This window comes from Pteropus alecto, unplaced genomic scaffold (genome assembly GCF_000325575.1).
Source record: "Pteropus alecto unplaced genomic scaffold, ASM32557v1 scaffold45, whole genome shotgun sequence".
Lineage (NCBI taxonomy): Eukaryota > Metazoa > Chordata > Mammalia > Chiroptera > Pteropodidae > Pteropus > Pteropus alecto.
The window spans coordinates 31,347,057-31,372,914 of NW_006442491.1; the positions used below are offsets into that span (position 1 = coordinate 31,347,057).

At 38.5% G+C, this 25,858-nt stretch overlaps 1 protein-coding gene across 10 annotated transcripts in view; it reads right to left on the minus strand.

Annotated features, from left to right (window-relative positions):
- The window catches only part of STAU1 (staufen double-stranded RNA binding protein 1), a 51,666-nt gene that overhangs the window by 8,428 nt on the left and 17,380 nt on the right, over positions 1 to 25,858 (minus strand). For 3 of the 10 annotated variants that reach the window (XM_015597226.2, XM_015597225.2, XM_025039784.1), the window contains 4 exons: positions 14,953 to 15,091; positions 13,822 to 13,987; positions 4,322 to 4,420; positions 239 to 469 (listed from right to left, as the gene is read on the minus strand). In XM_015597226.2, coding sequence (XP_015452712.1) covers positions 239 to 469; positions 4,322 to 4,420; positions 13,822 to 13,987; positions 14,953 to 15,053 — 597 coding nt within the window. In that variant the 5' untranslated portion in view covers positions 15,054 to 15,091. Of the gene's footprint in view, positions 1 to 238; positions 470 to 4,321; positions 4,421 to 13,821; positions 13,988 to 14,952; positions 15,092 to 15,777; positions 15,802 to 16,993; positions 17,151 to 18,749; positions 18,889 to 20,344; positions 20,470 to 22,091; positions 22,380 to 25,858 lie in introns of those variants that run through there. The other 7 variants (XM_025039779.1, XM_025039780.1, XM_025039782.1 and 4 more) reach the window with 7 other exon arrangements.

Below are 25,858 nucleotides of genomic sequence, written 5' to 3' on the forward strand. Positions count from 1 at the left end.
GGACACCCTCATCCACAGACGTGTGCGCGCGCCCGTGGATGCCCCCACTGAACCCAGCTCAGTGTCCTCACCCAACCTGGGGCTCCTAGGGGAACTACACACATGGCCCCCTGTAGAGGGTCTCCTGGGCCCGGTGTGTGCGCGTCAGCTCCCGTCCCCTTTCTCTCCGGTCAGCCTTCTAAGCTCCCAACCATCCGTGGGCAATGAAAACACCCTGTTCATTCAGAAAGGGTCTTACCCTGACTATGGGTTTTGTTTTCTTTTTGATCCTGGGCTTCACCCGCTCAACTGGAGGCAGGGGCGGTAACTTCTTCAGCTCCTCAAGAACAGCTATAGCAGCATTTTTCTTTGAAATCTTCTTGCTCTTCCCTTCACCTTCCCCCACAAACTCCCCAACTGACACCTTGGTCAGAAAGCTCTTCATGTGGGGAGGGCCACTCTCCCGGGCAACCTGTTTTAGAGGGAAAGACTGAGTGAAAGCATGACAGACACTTATCACAAGCTGCAGGGCGCACTGGTAAGCACGCTACTTCGCGTGAAACAGGTGAAGGGGCATTACAAACAAAACCCACTGCATGAACGGAGTGTGAACGTTGGTAAAAGGAAACAGTAATTAATACTGAATGCTTTTTTTTTCTTATTTTTCAACCTCGTTAATGCTCTTGGGTCTGATGAGTCTGAAGTAGCGAGGCATGGAATAGGGAGACATTTTCCATACCCACTCTCCCGTCAGAACGGCTCACATCTACCCAGGGTCACGGACTGTCCTGAGTGTAGAGTGATCCACTGCAAATGGCAGAAAGGAAGTTGGCCCAGCAAAGCCCAAAAGTAATTGCAGCACAAAGAGTTCAAGTTTAATATTTGGTCTGAGCCTACAGCCAAGATTGACCTTATTAAATATTGGCTGCTGTGCAGCTGTAAAAGAATGAAAAAACCTCTGAGCACTCAGAGTGATTTCTAGCACACAGTAAGTAAAAAAAGCAAACTGCAGAAGAGTATATATGGCATCCTAGCTTTTGTGTTAAAAAGGGGGTTTTACATATATTTATACATATACACACACATATAATAGTCACATGTTTTTATATATAATTTTTGCCAAAAGAAACATAGGAAGGATAAAGCAGAAACCAATAAAATTAGTTCTCTACAGCAGGTGAGAGGAATTGGGGTAGAGAGGGGACGAGATGACACTTCTAAATGTCATCTTTCTGTATAGTTTTGACTTTTGGAATCATTTAGTGTTTTACATATTAAAAATATAAAAGTCAATAAATTAGGGAAAAACACTAAAATGGAATATGAACAGAAACCTAACTGGATATCAAAGTGATTACATGCTCACACAGAAGGAAAGTAAAAAAATCAAACTCTACCTACTACATTAGCCAAGACACCCCTGGAAAGAACTAAGACCGAAACTACCAGATTTCGAGACTTCTCATATAGTTTCAGCAACCATGACACCATGTTATCGCTGAAGGGTGAGCAAACGGATCCATAAAACAGACAGAATGCAGAAACAGACTTGCACACATATAGTCTCTTGATTTTTTGGCAAACACATCAAAGCAAATCCAAAGTCTTTTTTTAAAAACTAGTATTGGAGCAACTTGATATCCACATGGGAAAAAACTAAACCAAGATCTTGAACTCAGCCACAAACAAAAATTAACTGGAACTAGAACACTGAACTAAATGTGAAAGCTAAAACTGTAAAGCTTTCAGGAGAAAAATTCATACTATGAGGCTGGCAAAGAGTTCTGGAACACAAAGGACACCAAACATAAAGAAAACAAAATGGGAATGCTTGAAAATTAAAAACTGCTCATTCGAAGACAATATTTAAAAGTAAAATAGGGGACCTACAGAATGACAAGAAGCACCTCGGAGAGTGGCCTTGTCTGCCCTGAGGGAAGGGCCCAACCTGCAAAGGCGCCTGCAGACTGACCTCAGAGAGGTGCCCCAGGCCACCCTCACCCCCCCCACAACCCCCACTGACAGCCGCAATTCTGAAATGCTCCCTCATGAACAGAACTTTCCAAGTCCTCAGATCAGACACGAAAATTGAGAGCAGCCACCCCGATGGCTCACTTCAAATCCACAGCTCCGCCCCGGCCCCTCAGCAAGCATTTCAATGTCTACTCACATCACGATTCTGCCAACTTACAGATGGAGTTGGACCTAGTATGTGTTTACAAGTCACAACTGCCTCCCAGTGACTATATCAGCACCATCATATTTCTAACTAAAACTCAGTATTTCATAAAAAAAAAAAAAAATCAAGTTGTATATATTTTTCTAAAGAACTGTATAAATGGCTCCTGTCTTCTATCAAACATCTAACCCAGCTTCCTATGTGATGGATTTTACTACCAAAAACTTATTTAAAACAACAACAACAACAACAACAACAGAAAACTATTCTCTTCACTTAGACAATATTTATTTCCTGAGCATCCAATATATTGCCAGGCAATGTTCTAAGTGCAAGACACAGAACTGTGGGGATAAAATGGAAGCCCTTGCTCAACCTACTAATTGAAGTTATATAAACCTCTGATGTAAGTTCTCACATTAACAAACTTAATACCACAAACCGTTTGAAAACAAACTGTAATGTTTTAAATGATTACTTTAAAAGATATATACCACCAGAGGGCACTCCCATAATTTCTACGTGACTACCTGACAACTTCCTGCTGTATGTTACCTATTTCTGCACACGAATCTGCAAGGCAAATCTGAAACCTACACAAAAGTGGAAGTGGGATGGAAGCAATCTGATCCTCAAATCCCAAAGAGCCAAACCTAAAATGGCAATCCCTGAGGTTCCAGAAAGCTCTATGACTCTCAGGCAGGGTAGCACGCTTCACAGAGATCCAGGGTCCTGGCCCCAGCAGTCATCTCTTTAACCCTGGTGACTCAGGACGCCAGGCATCTCTGACTCGCACAATCTTGGTACCACTCCCTCCAATGTCTGCAAATCCATTCCCATGCCATGCTAATAATCCCTCAGGAGGAGGAGAGAAGGAAAATTTCTTCCTTTTCCTGCAATAGGTGCTCAGAGAGACCTTGGGGCTTCTTGGGGTGAAGCTCCCACCCAACCACTAGCTCTGTTATTCTGTTGGGTCCCATTCCATCGACTCCTCAATCCCCACACCACACCCCTAACAGAAGGAGAAAAACTGGGAAGGAATGAAGGGCCAGGTAAGAAGATACCATCCCTAGACTCCAAAAGGGGAATAATATAAACTTGGTCCAGTGATGGATGTGGGAGGATGCAGGGTGGCCCTGTGTTCCAAGTGCAACTCCCCACCCCTATCTGTGCCCCGCGGTAGATGGTTAAGCACCAAGCTATAGGTCAGAAATCGCTGTCACTCAGCTGACAGATTAAGGACTGAACTCAGGAGCCAGCACGTAATATAAGAAGGTATATGTTTTCTGAAAGTCAGGTATGAAATCTGGGAATCACCTGTAACTGCAATAATGCTAAAAAGAAATTTATGAACTACTTTAAATTGTTTTTAAGCAGATGTCCCACTACAAATTACATTTGCCTAAGTAATAATGTATGAGTTTAAAGCTCTTCGGAACACTAAATATATACTCTTTATAACTCTGAAAGACTGAAGAACTGATAAACAAATCTGCATTGTATATTAAAACATAACCTTGCATAATCAAGCATGGAAATCAAAAGATATAATTTGCCATGCGTCAGATTGTTTTGGAAAAAAATTTTGAAATTCTCCCTTACCTGCCTAGTCTATTTAGACTCACTGTGTCTCTGAAGGAAATGCATACTAAATGTATCTTATTTTCCGTTTTCAACTAACGACCATTAATTATTAATTTTAGACCATAAAGTCTCCAATAACAAGTGAAATTATTAAATAGGTGAATAGAGCAGGGCAGACACTGGACAACAACAAAACCTGTCTTTTTAAAAATTATTGACAAGATTTTTAGGGACCACTTCAGAAGATTAATATTTGGGGTAACAGATACTTTTGACAGTCTGATGAAAATAATGAACCTTCTCTAGAAGAATATAGATGTGAACGTACGACAATATTCTTCGGCCCATTTTGGGAGGTTCACAAAGCTCCTGAGGCCATCCATGGACCGTCTAGGGACCCATGGCCACCCTAAGTTAGTAACTCCTAAAAGAGAACATTGCTTTGCTAAATATAAATTTGAATCTTAAATTTAAAAGTTCACACATATGTATTACTAATGTTATCTAGAAAAAACATAATTCCAATGAAGAATGCCCACAGCATTTTATAATAGAGTTCTATGTGTAAAATAAGCTTACCTCAAAATTCACAGGCAAGTTCCGTTTAAGTGCAATCTCAAACACTTGACTTATTTCAGATTTATTGAGATTTTCTTCTTCTGATTCTCTTCCATTCACCTAAAGAAAGAATAGTTGCTTAGTTGTTAACTCTTATTAAATAACTGTCAACATTCCAGCTGCGATGATAAACTTTAATGGCACTGATGAATTGAGCGCTAAACCAGTGTACAAGGCCACACGTGTACCATGTGTCAGTGAATTTAAAAGGTTAAAAAAAAAAATGTCCTATCATACTTGGGTCAGAGTGTAGCTCATAAATCCACCACAGACAATGCACACATAGCAAACCTCTGGGTATGAATCGGCCTTACTGTGCTGAGGTGAGATGCCATGGCTGCTCAGGAACAGTCACTTCCGAAGCCCTACTTGAGGACCAGCAAGCCGCATTTTGGAAAAAGTCAAAACACAGACAGATCCGTGTGGGACACAGCAAGTTCAAATATAGGTCTCTCCACCTAAGTATGCAGGTTTCTCATTTGGACATAAAATCTCTAGAAACTGCCATGTATCTCATACTTAATTGCTGCTGGCAAAAAAGCAAGGTGGAAACTCATAAAGTCTCCCGAACAAAGGCTTTGTAACAAGATTCATTTACATTCCCCCAGCCAGGGTTAGAACTAAAGAGGGACAGAGACCTTCTCTCTGCATGCTGACAACATGATTCTACGCTGTGCTCCAGTGATAACAGGAGAAACTAGATAAGCTCAGTAACAGCAAAGCGTCCCCCTAACACGGCTAGTGTGCTCTTCCTCATATTACTGGGACGCTTTACTCAAAAAATTTGTAAAATCCTATTTCCAAGATTAGAACTATCTGACAGCACAGTGGCTGAAACTGCTGAATGGGCAAGGTGTACAGGACTGTCAACCAGGATTTTAACTGCTGTGCATTTCCTTACGTTTATCAGGTACATCCTATATCTACACTGGACCATTACACTTCAATCTGTAGTTCAAAGAAATAAAACTCGAAGTTAAACCAAAAAAAGAATGCCATTAAGAACATAATCTTGTATAAGTAAATTTATCCCGGACATTATTTATAATCCCTTCTGTCCCATGATACGATGTTTTCTTTCCAATCTGGTTTCACTTCACCCTCTGCCTGGCCAAAGCTAAATGCATGGCATTTCTGGTTTATTAAACTAAATACACCTTTATTCTTATTGTTTAAATCCTAAGTAGAAAGAGGGCCTGCCTATTTATGAGTGAATCCTTAAAGCCGAAATCCTCAAGCAAGGTGCCTTATAAGGCTTGAGTTCCACAGAGGTTTGGTTTGAAATGTATCTGTTAAATAGATTTTAAACTTGTACAAAATACTTAAAAAATATGTTCGATAAATGGTGCTGGGAAAACCAAATATTCACTTGCAAAAAAAAAAAAAAAAAAGAATTTGGACCATTACATCACTTATGAAAATTAACTCAAAATGGATTAAAGACCTAAACACAAGAGCTAAAATTATAAATTCTTAGAAAAAAACATCGGGGAAAAGCTTCATGACACTGGATTTAACAATGATTTCTTAGATATAACATCAAAAGCACAGGCAACCAAAGTGAAGAAAAGATGAATTGGACTACATCAAAATTAAAAACTGTTGTGCACCAAAGGACACTATCAAGAGAATAAAGACAACCCACAGAATGGAAGAAAATATTTGAAAATCATACGTCTAGTAAAGAATTACTGTCTAGAATATAAAAAAAGAACTCCTAAACTCAACAACCACCACCCAATTCAAAAATGGGGAAAGGATTTGAATAAACAGGTCTCCAAAGAAGATACACAAACAGCCAACAAGCACATGAAACCACGCTCAACATCACTAACCATTAGGGAAATGTAAATCGAAACCACAATGAGATACTTCACTCCCATAAGAATGGCCATAGAAAATAGCGAGTGTTGACGAGGATGGAAAGAAATTGGAACCCTTTTATGTTGCTGGTGAAAATGTAAAATGATGCAGTCTCTGTGAAAAATAGCTTGGTGGTTCCACAAAAAGTTAAATATAGAATTACGACATGATTCAGCAATTCCACTTCTAGATATACACTCAAATGAATCGAAAGAACTCAGACACTTGTACACCAATGTTCCTGGCAGCATTGTTTACAATAGCTAAAAGGTAAAAACAACCCAACATCTATCAACGGATGAATGGGTAAGCAAAATGTGGAATATCCATTCAAGGGAATATTATTCAGCCTTAAAAAGGAATGAAATTCTGAAACATGCTACCACATAGATGAAACTTGAAAACATTATAAAGGAAAGAAGCCAAACACGAAAGACAAATATCCACTTACTGAAGTATCTGCAATGGGCAGTGCACAGACAGTAGCAGAACAGGCGGTACCAGGGGGAGGGGTCCGGGGCTGGGGTACAGAGTTTCTATGTGAGATGATGAGAAAGTTCTGAAAATGGATAGTGGTGAAAGTTGCACAACACCGAGAATGTACTAATACCACAGAACTGCACCCATAAAAATGGTTAAAATGGTAACCTTTATGTTACATATATATATATTTATCTTAAATGTTTCTTAAAGCAACAAAAAAGTATGTGTTTCACGCCAAACACTAACACACAGGGGGCGGCTAACGCATTCAGTTGTGCTAACCGGTTAACTCATTTCTGTGCGCAGCCAAGTTTTTTGACAGCTGTTTATTTGAAGAGTATCCGGTTTTTTTTTTTTTAAATAAATGAGCTAAAACAAAAACAAAACAAAACAAAACAATCCACTCTCATGCTAGGTAATTGTGTCAATGAGAACGTTCTCCTTATGTGCAACCAGGACAAAATGTGGGAATAAACTAGGTGCTGAGACGGATATAAGACATTAATTACCATGCATGTACCCAAAAAAATTTTTAATTTTTTTGTTCATTATAAGCCCAACTAGTTTTAACTTTTATTTTTAATTATGACCTATTTCAAACATACATAAAAGTACAGATAATAATGTTAACAGGCAACTGTGCTGGATTTAACAAATGTCAACATTAAGTACTACTGACATAAAGTTTTTCTGATTTAAGGAACACAATGAAGACCTTCTCACTCTCCTTTCCATGGCAGAGTTAACCACTATTCTAAAATGAGACTGTATCTTTCCCAGCCATATTTTTTCTAATGGACAAAAACAATATATTCTGTGTTGTGAAAATTCGCATATTTTAACTGATTGCCTTAATAAATATTATATATACAAACTTTTAAGTTAACACCAGTAAAATGCTACTTTTCTATTTTACACACTGAGGTTTCCCATAAGTCTAAGAGAAAACAATGATTTACTGCTAAATTCTAAACTCTAGCCAGTGGCTCTCAACCACAGCAGCGTTAGAATCACTTGAGAGCTTTACAAAGACAGATGGCAGAGTCTCACTCCAGACAAGCAAACCCAAGTTTTTGCAGGCAGGGCCTGAATATCCATTTTATTTACTGTATATATTTATATATATTTTTAAGTCCTCAGGTGATTTTACTAGCAACCAGAGTTGAGATTCACTGCTCTAAGCCACTGCTTCCAAAGGAATTTCAATAGGGACAAAGCAGCTGGTAAAATAAAAATGCAAACCAGGAAACAAAGATAAACATTTATTTGGAAGTGAGATTATGTTGCTCTTTTACATAAATAATTTTGATATTATCTGGATTGGACAAAATGTTGCAATGGCGGAAGCAGCAAATGACTCAAAACAAATCCACAAATACCATTCCCAGTAAGATGGGGAAAGTGTAGTAGGCCCTTAGTCTTACCTTCATGAAGTGGGAATTACTGTTAACATCAATCCCATAGTGTATGGTTCAGCAATAAAATCTAGGCAACATTAAGGGGGGAAAAAAAAAACACTCTGAACCATGCTTAACCCTCAGTATGCCAGGAAAAAATAGTCATCACCATTAACCATCTGGCTCCAACAGACCCTTTTTGTTTTTCTATATTTCAAGTCATTTTACAAATAATATATAGAATGATAACAAAAATCATTTCATTAGAGATTCAATAAGAATTTAAAATAGAAAACCCAAATCTTTATTCTAGCTTTATAGTTTGGACGGCATACGTATCTGAAATGGGCAAGGTCTTTTAAAATGCAACTAACTGCTCATCAGCTGGCATGCCTGAACCTGGAGCACAGCCCACTTGTAACGATGCCAGATTTCAAGTTAATCTCCAATAGGTTCTGGCTTGTCATGACTCTGATTCTTCTTGTACTGGTATTGGCAAAACACACTACTTTTGAACCTGACTCATAATTTTGTTGGAGAGAACAGCCATCTTCTTTGTTCCATAACAACAAAATGCTGCATTTTTAGATTTATAAACCCCCAAAGAAGGATCAATCTAACGATTTTTTTCATGGTTGTTGCATCTATTTTCTTCTGATCACCTTTGTATCTACACCTCTTTTTGCATTTGTCCATTTATTTTATGGACAATAAGTGATAACTTATAAATTCTGGTGGCCAATAATCATAAAGGATGAAAAAATGTTGTCACACATGCTTTTTTAAAAAATGAAAATAGGATGGTCCAGGTTCGTGTCACAAAATATTGTGTGACAGTCCTTCCTGTTGAATGACCAGAAGAGAACACGCATTTCCTTTTCGTACCACAGAAATATATTATCCACTTGCCAATTCTTGAATTTGGGAAAACTTATCTAAGGTATCATCTGAAGATTCACAGTCTGAGATTTTAAACATTCAATCTCACCATTAGTCTAGAGTGATACTATCTGTCTCTTTGCACTCATCTTTTGATTTGTCTGATGAGACAATTTTCCTCCGACAATTTTCTTCTCTTTACCAGTACGAATGGAAAAAGGAAAATTCTGAATTCTCACCTGGGTTCAATGAAAGCTAAAAGTAGAGTAAAAAGATGGTGCCTCTAGTCTTCTTTTGTATTTTCTTAAATGACAATGCAATACATTAAGCAATGCAATAAAAACGTTAAAGGATGATGTGATAATGACAATTATTTTACTACTGTGTCAGCCACCTAGAGATTTCATCATTCTTCTATTTTCTTATTATGTTAGCCTTGCTAAACATATTTGGAGAATATATGATAAACGGTGCTGAAACAGTATATAGCATGACAAATGGCAAAAATGTTTCAAAACACAGGAAAATTAAGATTCCATAATGTAAAAATTTACAAAGGGTTCCAAAGGACCCACCCACATGATCACTGTAAGATAAAATACGTTATATTCTATTTTAAAAAGCATGTTTCTCTGTTGTTTGTGAGACCTCTAAAAAAGAATTAAAGTCACACACTATAAATCCATATAGAGCTTGAAATAAAAGCTCAAAAATGAAAAATGAGCCCAATGGCCCTGATCACATGAGAATTAAGGCCTCCAATTTCAGTCCTACCTAAATACGTCCCTAGCCCAAGTGAAGATAAAGACTCAAGACCAGGAAGAAACTTCAAACAGTATAATTTTTTAAAAGTTTATTGTCTACTACCAAGAGAAAACTACTTTTAAAGTATGAAATAACCTTCGAGATAGAAACTATGCGTGTGCAAGTACACACGCACACACACACGGCATTTTGTTTACTTAAACACAACCAGGATCCCACTATACACATAATAACAGCTCTGAATCCTGCCCCTGCCCCATTAGATTGTGGACCCCCTTTCATGCCCATGCATACAGATTTACCACTCTGGTACTCCCTGGATGTATGTACCCCTCTAACCATTTCCCTACTAATGGACATTTAGGCTAGTTCCTGTTTTTCTCTCTTACAGATACTGGATGTATAACCATTTTACTCCAAACAGCTCACTGAATAACTCATCCTTTATTAGTATAAGCCTTAGATTGAAAATAAAAGTGTTTTCCCAACTCAGGACCTTTGCACAAGGTACTCCTTTGGCTGGGAATGTAGGTCCTTCCTCTGCTCCTTTGCGCATCAGCTTAAAGGACTTCCTCAGAGAGAACTTTGAATACACACACCACCATCGCTCTTCTCTTAGACACTTCATACTCTCATAACACTTGCCACTTTTCCATCCTGGCACTCACTGCACTTTCTGATGTCACTACTAATGTTAAGGTCCGCCAGCTCCATTCAACTAAGCTCTGCAGCACCAATACCGGTCCTCAAGGGACCAGACTCTATCTGCCTTGTAGACAGAAATAGCTGCCTTGATTGGCTATGTTGTAGAGAAGATGAATTGATCCACCACACGATCGCATGCTCTAAAATGGTTAACTGCAGAAAAGACAATTTGTTTTAAAAGGACAGTTTCCAATGCTGGTAGGCCAAGGGCAAACAGGCTGCTCACACACACCCTACTGGCACAAAGGTCTGAAATGGAACCATCTTCCCGGTGGGGAACCTGGCCACATACGTGACTACGCAATTCTACTTCTAGGACTGTGGCTCACAAAAGCAGTCATGGACATACACCAAGATTTAACTACAACAATGTTCTTCACTACCTAGTTTATAACTGGAAAAACTGCAAACAACCTAAATAATTAAGCCTCTGTTGAAAAGAAAAAACTGGAACGTACACACAACGGAACACTTCGCAGCCATTAAAACGTGCTTAGATACATGGTGAATCTGAGTGCTCCGTGGAATTGTAAGTAAATGGCATAGCATATCCATGATAAGCACTTCAGTGAAAAAAGATGATTTCTGTACAATACCATCTCATTTTTGTGAAATAGGTAGGTGTATGTATTTACCTGTATATGTGCTGACATTCACCAAAATGTTTATAGTGATTATCTACAAGTGGTAAACTTATAAATCATGTTTGTTTGTTTGTTTGTTTTTTAATTTTAAAGTTTACATGATTTATATGCATTAACTGTGATTAAAGTCAGTGTCTGAAAATGTCTCTTTATCCCTTACTACCCACCTGCCAGAGGGCCTGGTAAATCAGGGGCAGCTCGTTTAGGCAGAAGGCCACGTGTTTCATTTATTACTCTGAAGAAAAAATTTTATCCTAGTTAATGATTCTCATTTCTGAAGCACTGTTAAGGCCAGTCTTTGAGCAATTTCTGAAGGGTGGTGTCTCTACTTCAAACTATACAGAGCCAGAAAAGGGGCAAAGAGTTCAGGAAGCAAGGGGCACAGGCAAATGTGAACATTACTCCTGGCGAAGCACCTATGAACATGAGATGAGCCCAGAAGATGATGTCTACTATAGCCTCTGTCTGTGGCCTGAGCCAACCACGCTGCTCTAGTGAGTACTTCCAAAGAGGACTAAGATGAGAGAACTGCCTGGGAAGCACTGATATACTTAGGACCTGTGGTTCCCAAACCCTGAGCATGCTTTAGAATTACTCCAAGAGCATGTTGAAAAAGAAAAAAAAGCAAAACACAGACTCCTGGGACCTACCCTTGACCGACTGTATTAGAAACCTGTTGAGTTGGGCCGAGGAATTTTTAATTTCTCAAGTGATTCTGAAGCAGACAGCCCGCATACCAGTGTTCAGTGATCTTTTAACAACTGCTGGCTAAAAGAAACTGAGAAATACCTACTCCATCTGACTCTAATTAGATTAGCACCAAAGTCAGGCCGAAAAATGAAAAGCCTCCGAAATGACTCAGATTACAACAACTCAGTGTTTTACCAAATCTCACCACTGAAAAGCTCATCCTTTTAAGTTCACTAAATTCTCCTCTTCTAAGTTACAGTCCATTCTCTTTTATTTGGTCCTCAGTGGTCCTCGGAAATAGAACGTCTGCTAAAATTTGCAAGATGGAAATGCACTGTCACAAAACAAAACTAAAACCCGCCTGTGCGACCATCCTGAGCTGGAGCTACAGGGCATCCTAAAGCTAAAGGGCACCATCCCGAGTTGGAGCACCCAGAGGGGGACAGCCGAACACAACGAACCTCACACACTTTTAGACCAAGGCTGTGTGTAAGATCTTTTTATTCTTTGTGACCTTGTTTCTTGAGAAGGAAAAATAAATGCTTCCCAGGGGTATTTTCAAGTGGCATTTTGTACAGTGATTCAACAGAATCATGAAATCGACCTTTCTGTTTAGCGGGTTTCTTCTGGACCTTTGGCGGTAAGACTGTGCCTTATCAGAGATATTCACTAATGGTCTGGCCCTCAATGACATGGAGTCACTGATTTCCTAAGACCCACATTCCTATTTAGTCACAAAGAGTTAAAATCCTTTTCCAGTTGTGGTAATTTTAAAACATGGCCCTCAAATTCCGATACTCCTCTCTTCCAGAAGTGGGGTTCTTACTAATGTGAATGTATTAAAGGCCAATGAATTGTAGGCTTAAAATGATTAAGATAGTGAATTTATATTATGTGAATTTTACCTGAATTTTAAAAAAAGTGAGATTTATATCTCCTCCTTTTGAATCTGGGCTCTGTGCCTGCTTGACCCATAGAACAGGGGTTCCCAAACCCCCAGGCTGCAGACTGGTACCAGTCCATGACCTGTTAGGAACGGGCCGCATAGCAGGAGGTAACTGGTGAGTGAGCAAAGCTTCATCTGTATTTGCAGCCGCTCCCCAGCGTCAGCATCACCACCTCAGCTCCACTTCAGATTATCGGGCATTTGATTCTCATAGGAGCATTGGTCCCTGGTGCCAAAAAAGTTTGAGGACCGCTGCTGTAGAAAATGGAAGCAATGTGGTGCTGATTTCTGGGCCCGAGGCTTAAGAAACTGGCAGCTGCTTCCATTTCCTCTTCTAGCTGCTCAGTCTTGGAACCCAGCCAGCACACCCCGTGAGGTGTATAAGCAGTCTTCACACAGGTTAACTAAGAGAGGAACTGGGGCCCCTGGGCTAGCCCCCCGCTTAGTTCCCAGCCAACAGCCGGCAACGACTTTCCAGCCGTGTGAGGGAACCATCTTGAAAGTGGATCCTCCAGCCCCTGCAGAGCTGCCTCATCCAAAGAGCTATGTGGAGCAGAGACAAGCTCTCCCTGCCAAGCCCTGCCTAAACTGCAGATTCGTGAACAAAATAAATGCCTGTAGGTGTTTAAGCTGCTACGTTTTGTGATGGTTTATTATGCAGCAATAGAGAACTGACACTCCGATATAATAAAGGGTGGCTGGTCAAAAATGGGTTCAGAAAATTCTCTAACCTGGTACCATAAATCACAGTAGATTCTGACAAGCATAATCTTGGCACTAAAGAACTCATTCATGCATGTTCTTTACATCTCAACTGAGTCACAATCTTCCTAACATGTTCACTTGAAACTACACCATAGAATGAAAAAGAAGGCATCTGACTTTCTTGCTAAGCAGTTTTTTTTAAAAAGGGAGAAAAAAGACAAGAAAGCTATAAGGATAAAACCTTGTAAACTATCAAACAACAAAAATTATGGACAACCATCAGTGCATCTTCTTAGAAAAAGCAACTTGAGAAGACATCTTTCACATACCACCCTCTCGCTCTGCCCACCGTGTCAAGGGGCTTCGACTCTGCTCTCTCCTCACCTCCAGCCTCTCAGGCGGAGGCTCATTCTGCAGGATCCTCAAAGCCTTCGCAGCAGCATCGTGTTTTGCAGCCTGTCTCGTCTTTCCTTTCCCGTTGAATTGCTGTCCTCCCACAGAAAGTTCAACTTGATAAAGTAAGGGTGGTACTGGAAATGGGTAAAAGTACCTAAAAATAAAAGGGGGTGAGAAAAATTATAGTCTCAGACTGGTAAGTCACCCATACATTCTCTGGAAAATTCCAGGTATTTCCCTCATTATGGGTTCTAACTGCACCAGGTTGGCCTGCCAATGATGGATCCTCATTGGTATATTCAGAGATTTCAAAATTTACTCTGGATTACAATCACCACACAGTATTTACAAAATCTAAAATGGAAGAGGCTTTAGTTGAGACAGAAAACTTAACTTGCTCTACTTTCTCATATGAGACTCACACTTGTGTATCTCCAGAAAAGGCTGGGAATTTCTAAACGAAAGACTTTTGGAAAAGATCCTCATTTCTGGAAATTCCAACAGCCTACAGCCTGGCAGAGGCCAGTTTCTTCCATTTCAGAGTTTGTATTTTAAAATGGCTTTGGTCACCCCCAATCCTCCCGCCCCAGACCCAAATAGGGCTGGGAAATGAAGACTTCCATTCTGATCATCAGTCTACCCACTAATGTCTTATGACTGAGGGAAGGAGATTTTTATCAGATGGCGTTTTCGAGTTTCAATTAATATTTTACTGCGCCTGTACGCCAAGACTATTTACAAAGCACGTAAGTTCAAATGTCAAAAAGCACCCAGTAGATAATTATCAGGAAATCTACAGATGCTGAGAATCATAGTGTTGTGGGAAACATATTTAAATATGACTCAGTTATACAAAAAAGTTACAAGGGTGATCTTTAACCAGACTGCTTGGGAGCACAAGCCACACTGCTGGTGAGGAACGTGCTCAGGCCCTTTCCAACGACAGGAGACAAAAGAACATCAAGACACATTCCAAAGACGTCAACACAACGAAGAATGACTTCGACATGTGGCAGGCCAAAGATGACCAAATCATCAGGTGTTCCACGATCTTTAGATTTCATTATTCAATGTAAAAGATCAGATATATTTTCACCTGTATTTAAAACACACACATACCTTGGGGGATAAGCACCTCCTCGCATGTTGTAGTTATAGGTGGACTGCATCCGAGAGTAAGGATCAACGGGTTTATACATTGGTTTTTTTCCAAGTTTCATGCACAGTGCATTTAGTTCTACAGTAGGGGTTATGCTGTCTGCAACACAGAATTAACACAAAGAACGGTTTTCTTTCTGACATGACAATGACAGTCACTAAAACCAAAAAGAAAAGTATGCTTTCTACTAACTGGATTCATGATGCATTTCATGAAAGGATCTAAGCACTGCACTGCTAGGCGTCAGTTCAGGAAATCCAAGAATTTGCTGTGATTTCTAGATACTAAAACAGTCAACAGCACAAAATATACTGCAAAGGCTCGTAGAGGGAGCAACAATTTAACACAAAATGTTATCAGTGAAAGCCATATATTCCAATTGTCAGAAATAAGTTCCAATACATATCAACTTCCATGATTAAAAAATCTCAGGTGACTGTCCAAATCATTCCACTGTTTGGAAATACTGAACTGATATAATTTTGGTTGTACTGACTTACTGGGTTATTGGCTTAAACTGAGAAGTAGATCCGTACACAGTTTCATAGAACAATGCATTTATTAACTACTAACTGGATGCAAAGCACTGTGCTAAGCTTGAGGGACACAACTCTTGCTCCAGAGGAGCTCAAAACACGTTAAAAAAAAACTACAATACAACAGGTATGCTACGAAGACAGGTGGAGAATCACTGAGAAGGAGGGCAATTAAATTCTATCTGGAGATGTCGAGACCCACAAAATATTCAGGTATTTCCATTCTCAATATTTACGATGAGATCTGACCTGCAGTGATATTCGCTAGGAAAATGAGTTGTTTCCACGTACAACAGGAGCAAGTATATCTTGGGTTATCTTGGTATTATCAACTTTGGAAAATACACATTTTTAATTTTCCATTTTTTTCCCTCAAAGTTCATTCAATTCATAAACCTTTAAAATTCATTTAAAAAGAAAAACAGCCTGGAAAGATTAGTATCAGCGCACAATCACATTTTAAAAAAACACTTTCCTATCAAACACAGAATAACACTAGCAATGGCAAAGTTCAATTTAAATGCACACGAAAATCTACTTTTAAATGCCTCTTTAGGAAGTAGGTGAAGGAAAATAAAAATGACTTGGTTTTGTACAACTGGTCTGACTAAATTTAGTGCATAAATCAAATTTATTTATAAGAATACCTCTGGGTTTGCAAAATCAGAGGATCACATGAGTAACCAATGTCTCTCCACCTAACATCAGAATTATTTTACAGAATTCACATAGTTGCATTTAAAGTATAACCTGAATCACTTTAAGACCCATAAAATTTACCTACAGTAGAGAATGAATTTGAAGACAAAATACCACAAAGAAATCAAAAGCAACAAGAAAGAGTGACCGAGGTCTTCTCAGATACAAAAGGCGTGGGACTTAACCCTTAACCTGAAGGGTAACTCTGTCAAAACAGCCACCTACCCATGGCCGCCAGGTCAGGGGTACTCTTCTTCTTTATTAGTATTCTCCTCGTCTGATTCCCTTGTTTGAAGAGATATTATCTACTGATTTGTATTTAAGTAATAAATATTTAAGTTCTTTTTCTCATTCTTTTTAAAGACCAGGAGACATATAACTGACAATCAGGGTTTCTGATCAACATGCTATAATCAACATTACCACACTGAGTCAAACTGATTATAGTTAAAACCTACATTTTTGGCAATCTGTACAACCTTATTAAGGGAAAAAATGCATTTTCATTAAGCTTTTCTGAAATCTTAGAAATCGTCTGGGATAGCTACCCACTTCCCATGACCACCTATCTAGATGGTCATGGTCAGCAATCGAGGGACCACAGGCTGGGAACCACTGCTGTAGAATAAGGAGATGCATTTGCCACTGGTAGTGCAGAATCTGTGTTTTCAAAATCAAGTTAGTTAAGAAAGAATTCACATACATACTACATGGGTACCTCTAGACACGCTTTTGAAAGGAACCTGTCTTGGCCCACGCATAATACCTGGATTCCTTCCTTCGCTACGAAAAGGGTGGACTATGGGTTTAGGAAATTTTGTTCCTTCCAAAGCTTTGGCAGCAGCTGTGTGTTGGGCTTTTTTAATACTAGTTCCTTCAGCTTTCCATTGCTGATCTCCAAGTGTTAGCTGTACTGTAAACACCTACAAATGAAAATTGCGAGCTCTCAATTCATGGAACCTGACGTTCACTGTAATATGTCACTTGGACCTTGAACATTTTTTATGGTCATGGTTTAAAAGACCTGGTCATTATATTGGTAATTTAACTCTTTATCCCTTTTGTTGTTTTTATAAACACAAATATGTGTGTGTGTGTGTGTGTGTGTGTGTGACTGTAAACACCTACAAATGAAAATTGCGAGCTCTCAATTCATGGAACCTGACGTTCACTGTAATATGTCACTTGGACCTTGAACATTTTTTATGGTCATGGTTTAAAAGACCTGGTCATTATATTGGTAATTTAACTCTTTATCCCTTTTGTTGCTTTTATAAACACAAATGTGTGTGTGTGTGTTTGTGTGTGTGTGTGTGTGTGTGTGTGTATCATTGACTAACAATGCATAGCACTCCATAAAAAAACTATGCTTTGCAAGATGGGGGTAAGTACAGAGATTTTTAAAATGTTTTCTTACATATTAAAATATTAGACACTGATTATTCGGAAGTCACCAAATAGAAATTGTCTTCCAATTACTTCTCAAGGAAGAAATTTAGCACACTTTATTTAGACACATAGTAGTACATCGTGCAAATTAAGACAATATTTGTTTTGACGTTGTCATGTGTTTGTGGACTCTTGTCTGAAAATGTAAGCCCAAAAGGACAAACGCTTGAATAAATTTCGGAATGCTGGCCAGGTTCTAAAATGCTGCCTCCACTTTCAGAAGAAAATCAGATACACAGCAAGAAAGGATCTAAAAAATGTCTCTGAACTCGGCTCTAAAATCCAAAACACCTAATTTTGTTCTCAACAAATGCTGATAATGGCAAGCCCTTTTTACCCCCATTTTAAGTATTAAGGTAACTCCATGCTTAAAATTAAGTTATGTTAATATTATCAGTACAGAATACCCTGTAAGAAAACAATAACCCATCACAGCACAGTGGTTTGTTAACTTTGGTGTGCATCTGAAGAATAACTGAGGAAGCCAGGAAAGATACACACGCCCAGGGTTTTTGACTGAATAACACAAAGGACATCTAAGTATGTGCAACTTTAATAAGCTCCCAAAGTGATCCTGATGCACTCCAAAATTTGAGGCTCACTACTTTAGAGCTTTTATTTTTCTGATTTTATCACTGAATATGACTTTATTTCATTTAAAATAATTTACTTGAGAAATGTTGATTTCAGTATGTTTGGATCATTTAAGTTGGGTGCCTAAAGGGATGGAGGTGACTTGTCTTCATAACTTATTTTTCTTGTAGGTCTTAACTTCAGGATTCCCTTAGTGCACAGCTTCTACTAGAAAAACTTAAAGACTCTTTCATCCCCTTTGAAACATGGGGTGTCTCCTGTATTTATGCTGCAGTTCACAAGGTTACTCATCTAATCACCAACAGCATGAACTCAAAACCTTGGCCAGTCTGAGAAGTCAAAGAGCAGAAGCCTGCAGTGCTGTGCAGCCCCTGGGCCATGTTCATGATCCTTTCGTGGAAAGACACTGAAGGGGAAAATGCTAAAAATAATAATAATAAAAAAATTTAATTAAGAGTTAATTTCATTAATAGTCTTGCCTTTCTCCAAGACTTTCCCCATCCGACGCTGTTGTCACTCTGCTGCTTTCTGTGTGGAGGGTTGGTAGTGAGGTTAGAATCCTGGTTTGGATAGAATTAAAAGTCCACCAGACCTCTGACTTTTTAAACAGTCAGTCACCTAGAAGGGAATAATTTTTCCTCTTTGAACGACTTGTAGGTTAAAAAAAAAAAAAAATGCAGTTATATTGAACACATAGCCAAATTACCTAAAGTACTAAAATTCAAGTGACAAAGTACACATTTTAAAAACACCAAAATAGTTAATGAAGGGAATCCCAAAGTTAAGCTCTGCAAAAAAAAATCCTGTAGAAGGAACAGAACAGTTATAGAAAATGACTAATTGCTTTCTAAAAGTAAAGAAACATTTCAAATTATGCTTTAGAATAATGTTAAAACTAGCTTCGTGTGAGTGGGAAATTCCTGTTTTTCTTAAATGCATAATTCTTAAATGCTTAATAATAATAGCTACCATTTCTTAAGTATTTATTAAATGCCAGGCATTGTGCTCGACTTTAACATATATTCTTCTTACTGAATATTCACAATAGACCTATTTGGTAGGTATTATTATCCTCATTTTATAGATGAGGAACCTGGGGTTCAAAAAAGGTAGTAACCTGCTCAAGGTCACACAGCTAGAAGCAAGGATTCAAACCCAGATCTGTCTGAATCCAAAGGCCAATCCACCTAACCGAGCTACGCTATGGTGCCTATTTACGACAGTGGCTGATGTTTCTTTTAGTCAAATGAAAAGAGAAACTTGGTATCATTTGAGGCTTGAGGTATGCATGTCAAGAAAAATGAGGCATAAAGAGACAACTCAACCTTAATTATATTATGTGACTGCAAGGCTAAGATCAGAAACAGGAGGGCAAATTCCTTTTTTCTCATAATGTATCTTTTCATACTGCAGATGCAAAAGACAAAGCCAGATATGCAAACACTTACATTCCAAGATGTACATTAGCACAGATATTGAACAAGCATAAAAGACTGAATTCCTGAATAATAAATAGTAAAAATTCAAATTACAGTCAGTCTTTCATTCTCTAAGGTAAGAGGAATGACAAAGATAACTGACATCAGAGACAAACCAAAATATTCGGAGACTGATTTCTACCTCTCATCTTCAAACCCTTTATCGATTGCTAAAAGTGGCAAAAGTAATTTCCCGTTCACCTCTCTCCCTGCCATGTCTAAGGGGCATGTGCAAACAAGCAGGAAAGGATCCACAGACAAGGTATAGTCAGGAGGCCCAGAGCCTGGAAAACTGGGAGGAAATCATTCACTGTTGCTTGGGAATTATCTCTATTCAGAATCCTAAACCATGACATACTAACTGAAGCTTTAAAAGCCAAATATTCCATACAGAAGCTTATCTTTTATTTGACTCATTCTACAAAGATGAAAAAAGAAGCAACTCGCCCAAACTCTATACTTTTGCATCTCTTTAAGACAACTTCAGCAGTTTGAAAATAAGTATTCTGAATAGCAGCACCACTTGCAATAGTATAAAAAGACAGAAAACATTCCTGGTTGGTTATATATGCACGAGCAGTATGGACAATATTTACCTTACAGTGAGCTGGACCTTGCTCACGCAAAAGCTTATACTCAGGCTGAATCTTGCTGAAACGGGCTAACTCATTCGCAAGACACATTGGGGTTTTCTCTTTGGGGTGTGCCATGTTAGAAGGAACTGAAAAATAATGTAAGACCATTGAAGTCAACTAGCAGTATGCAGACTGCTGCTCTCTCAGGGATATGAAAAAAGAGGAGAAAACTAAAGGTCTAAGGATTTAGAGCAGCAGTGATGCAAAACTGCAAACCACACTGGGAGAACATGCCTGAAGACAGCGGGGCTCTTCTGTGAACCAGATGAGGCCAGGTAACCTAGGAGAGGGTGTCTTCAACAGAGAGAGTGGAAGTCAGGGTAATAACTGAACCACAGCAGGCAAGCAAGATCTGAAAGCAGATGAAGCAATGCTATTATAACCGACCGAAGGAATAACAAGATCTTCTGAACAGACACACGCTGGTTACCACAACAGCTGTCAGCTGTACCCTGTTCGTTATTTCACAAAACTCAACATGCCAATCCCATTTCTCAAACAATGACTCTCGTTTTCCACACACTTCTCATTCCTGTGAGTCCCCTAGGTCTGATCTCCAAAGGCTGCCATCCTCAGACCTTAACTATTGCTGAAAATTATAGAAGTAAAATAAAATGGCCTTCATGGGCAGGAGTTTTACAAAGCCGGTAAGATGTGGATATAAGAACACATTAGAAGAAAAAGCAATAAATCCCAGAGAACGGAAATAGCGCCACTGGCTTTTAAGACAATCTCAAATGACAAATGTGGGGAAAAGTGAAGCTCTAGGGACGATGACAAGTCAAGACTGCTAGCTGGTGAGCCAGTCCGAGGAAGTCTAGAGGTAGTGTGATAAAGCCATGCGGCTGAGAGTGGGACACGCTAACACTCTAAAAATAGATTTACAAAGTAAAGGAAATGAGATGAAAGGGAAATTGTCAAATACAAGGGGCTGAGAGGAATTTGTTGTAAGGCGACTTTGGCATGAGACACCCATGCTGACACTCCATTTAACTGGTTTTGCCACTTGGGGGTGGGGAGCAGAATACTGTTTTTAGTTTTATTCAGGTGTTTCAAGTCTTTTCTAATCAATGAGCAGATTTAGTTCATTTTTAGTTTCCTAATAATCAGACTTGAATGCTCCTAAACTTATTTCCTTTTTAAAAATCTGTTTCTTTGTTAAATCTCTAATTGGTACTCAATATGACTTCTGAACTACCTTTGGAATCTCCACAACTGAAACTTATTCAAAATAACAATTAACGAATGTCAATGCACTCTTTTGCTTGCCAATAAATCTGGCTGCCCCTCTGCTTGGGATAAAATCTTACAGACATACAAAAAGGGGGCTTACAACTACAAATGTTCTTTGTCAGTTCTGGGAAATAATTTTAAAAGCAGAATTTTCCCATATAACAATAAATATCCAAAGTGGTATTTATTTTTCAATTCTCTCTGCCAGCCATCACTTTATAATAGACAAGACTTTATAGTTTAGTTTTCATCTCTCTTTTTTACACTTTGAAATGCTCTGTCAACAAAGGGCTCCATCAACCCAATACACAACCAAGTGTTTCATATCTGGGATAAAGAAGCTTGAGTGCTAATTCTTTCGTCTGCTTCTTGAAAGTGAATATGAGAGCTCTCTACATCTGCAATCTACTTATCAATTTGGAAAACAGGCTGAGAAAACATTTGAAACAGAAGACACTTGGATTCATACGCTTACCTGCAGCTGCACTGGTGGATGTAATAGATGCAGAGGGTAAAGCAGAGTTTTGAATAGGTCTACCTGCATTTTCAGAGGGCAGAGAGCTAGCAGTAGAAGGAATACTCATCAAAGGCTGTGAGAGAAGAGGCTGGTTCTTGTTCAATATTTGGCTCCCTGAGAGAGCAACAGATGGGTTCTGAACTTGCACTTGAACTTGAGACATGGTCACTTTCAACAAAAGTGACAAGTGCAGGTAAACAGCTTTCAGTGCAGGTTAATTCAGTGCTATGAAGTCTAAAGTTCTACCTAAAAGTTGTAAGGGAAAGAAAATAAAAAGGTAAATTATAGAGGAGATATGTAATTGCCAATATTCAGTCAAAATTGGTGTCATCTACTCAAGTATGAAAATAGCCCCAATTAGCATGTAGCTATGTTGATGTATTAGAACTGTGTTTATCTTTGGTATACAGTAAGGTTCCTGCCCCTGTGACTTTCTGACAGTGTTTTTAAATGACTTACAATACCCACATGCTCTGCATGTTCATTTTATGAAGAAAATCAGTAGAGTATAATGTTTATTGTTGAATATTAAGAATTATAAATTGCAGCTTATATTCAAAATGCAAATTTAAAAATATGGAGTAGTCTTTCCATAGTATATGGAATATGGTAAAGGCTTCTAGCCTCAGAATTATAAGCAGCAGAAAGCAAACTGGGTTGTAACATCATTAGTAAGTGAATGTAAACACTGTTTCTATTTAAGGGCCTGGTGCTCAGAGTGGCATCTTTAGAGCTTTCCTTTAAGTTGACTGAAGAATTTCTCACTTGTTTTTTTCCCTTATAATGGTTTTCTTAGAGGTCTGAGATGATCTCATTTAGTTACAGACCCCAAACAAGAAAACTGTTGCACCCACATCAATGCTCTTGATGCTGAGAAATTATCTGAATAGCAAAGACCATACTATAGTATTTGTACTATTAAAAGGAAGAGTGGAGATGATGTAGGAGAGAGGAACGAATTTCAGACTGGCAATTTTATTGCTGTGGCTGATGGGGGTAGAACCTGGAGAGCAGAGAAAATTGTTTACTCCGGCTTATAAGCTCCAAAAGCATTATTTCTAAATATTACATTTCAATTTCCTCATAAGTCAAAAATTAAGGATAATTCTGCTCATTTTCATGCCCATCCTTCAAAAAGCTGAAAATATTGAAGGCAAAGGTACTCAAAAATAACCAGTAGCAACAAAGAACAGAAAAAGCCAGCCAAAAAGAAACGAGCAAACTAACAAATTAGAACTTTTATTAGAGTAATCGTCTGTCATTTTAACCTTATAAAAGTCTCGAAACAATTTTTAATGAAAGTTGGACTTCTAGAAAGAGATGAATGACCAAAGCAATTAAGTTACTTGAAGAGTCCTGGCACATTCTCTCTTGCTGAGAGCAAAAACAGGACCGCAAAACTCACAACGAAGCAAAAACCCCAGCTGAAATACAACTTTGGATAATAGAGGCATAAACATTTCCCTATTCAACAAAATTGCCCGATACTGCAGAGGTTCCTTGTTTACTTCTGGAATCAGAGCAAAATAACTGAGCTCTGCTGAAGATCTAGATAATGGTCTTCCCAGACGAGCTGCCATTGTCAAGAAAACAAGTCCAGAACCCTTTAAAGTCAGCTATGACCTTGTTTCCTTGCTTTTATTTCCTTTAGCTGCCAAAATAGAAATATTTCCCTCTCAATCTTCTCTTTCCTGCTTTTACTCACCCCCTTCTTCTTTCTAAGCACGGCCTTGAGGGCATTTTTCTACCAAAAGAAAAAAAAAAAAGTCATTTATAGTGTACTCACAACTTCAGGATACCAACCACAGGTCACAGGTCAAAAAATAGCCAAAGCAAGGTGTTTGCTTCAGAGTTTGCCTGTATCCCAGAAGGAGCAACCCGAGTCCGCCCTGGGTGGCTCTCAGAGTCTGAGACTGAATGAATGAACTAAATTTAGAAAGGGAGGGGCCCCCAAAGGGATCTTTTTGGCTAAGGCTGTCTACAGCAGGCCCACTGCCAGTATTTCCATCACAGACGTAAATGTATAGGTTTTCTAGAAGTGGAGAAAGGGCACAGGCTTTTAATTAAGACTGTCCCAAAAAAATATTAACCACAAGTTCACCAGGAGGAGTTATGTCTTTATAACAATTGGTTGAAACAAGTAGTCCAAAACTGCAAATAAAAAAGTGCTAAATCCTCCTAAAAAGGCTGTTTACAAATTTTTAATTTCCAACAACACGACCAATAGTAAAAGTCAACAAACAATACTCATTTGCTAATATATTTTTAGTCATTTGCTAATTTAACACTTCTATGCATCTTTAGGCCTGAAAAGAGAATCTAAAGCAGTAGTCTTAACGGGGGTAATCTTGCTCCCCAAGGGCATGTGACCATGTCTGGAGCCATTACTTGGTAGTCACAACTGGGAAGTAGGAGGACCTACTAGTATCTAATGGATAGAGGGGCCAGAGATGCTGTTTCCAGCATATACTAACCCACAAAATAAAATCTTACTAATATAACAAGTAGCTTATATTCTTAGACAGGAAAAGAAAATCTTTTCATCTCAAAAGACTCTAAAAAATTGATGCTTAGTATTTACCCAAACAGATGCTCCTCTCTCAAAGAGAAGGCAGGCAGCAATCACAGTTACAAACAGGGGTAAATATGTTGTTTACCCACATAACTCAAAGAACAAATAAAGCTTTTCACTACTGCTATTTATACAGTTCACTGCAACATTCAGGGGAAATACGGAATCATGGAATTTTGGAGTTATTACTTCTGTATAAATTTAGAACCTGTTGCTCAAAAGTACTTTGTCCTGAAGATTAAATCCTTAACTGAAATCTTGTTTTTTCCTTTAAACCTATCTTTAAGGGTTGTTTTCCACCAGATAAATTAGAGACTGAAGAGAGAGATCGAAATGCTTTGTTGGAGTCTTCTTATAGAATAATATTTTACACAAAGTCAAGTTAGGTCGAAAGCGTGAAACAAAGGCTGCTCAGTTTTCCCCAGCACTGGAAACACCTTTGACTGTTAGGCCTGTATAGGCTGCTATTTCTCTACCTCCTGCCTCCAGCACAGATGAGGGCTATGGTTTTTTCCTATTTGAAGAGCTTTAGACAGTAACTTAGGAAAACATTCATCTTATTCTCAAATCCTAAATTTATGAAGCATATATTAGCACTACAACACCAACAGGGGTGATATAACAGAATTATGGGTACCTCTTTTTAAAAAACTTCTAATTCCTAGTCTCCCCCACCCCTCCAGGGTTCTAAATTTGGCTTGGTGACACAAAAAACTTTTAAAAAAAGTCTCACCTTGGCTGACATCTTCCATTTTACAAGTGCCAAGTACTTTTTAATGGGTTGTAGAGAAGAGGAATATGGGCACATGAACTCTACAAAAACATTTTTTAAAATTATACATGATGGACTAAAAAGTGATTAGGTATAAAATGCATATTCCTCACTCAGCAGTGAATCTGCCAAGACTAGACCATACACAAGAAGGCAGACCCTTGTAGAAATAGTTTAGACAACTATCTGCAGTAGTGCTTAGTCTGACTCACTTTCAACTAACAGACTGTTAAATCACTGTAGAATTAAATAACTATTTCAGCAATTATGGAAAAAAATCATTTGTAATATCTAATTTTTAACTGGATTAACCCATAATTTATAATGAAGTAACTATACTTTTGCATAATTGACTTATTTGCCATCGTAATAAGTGACGTT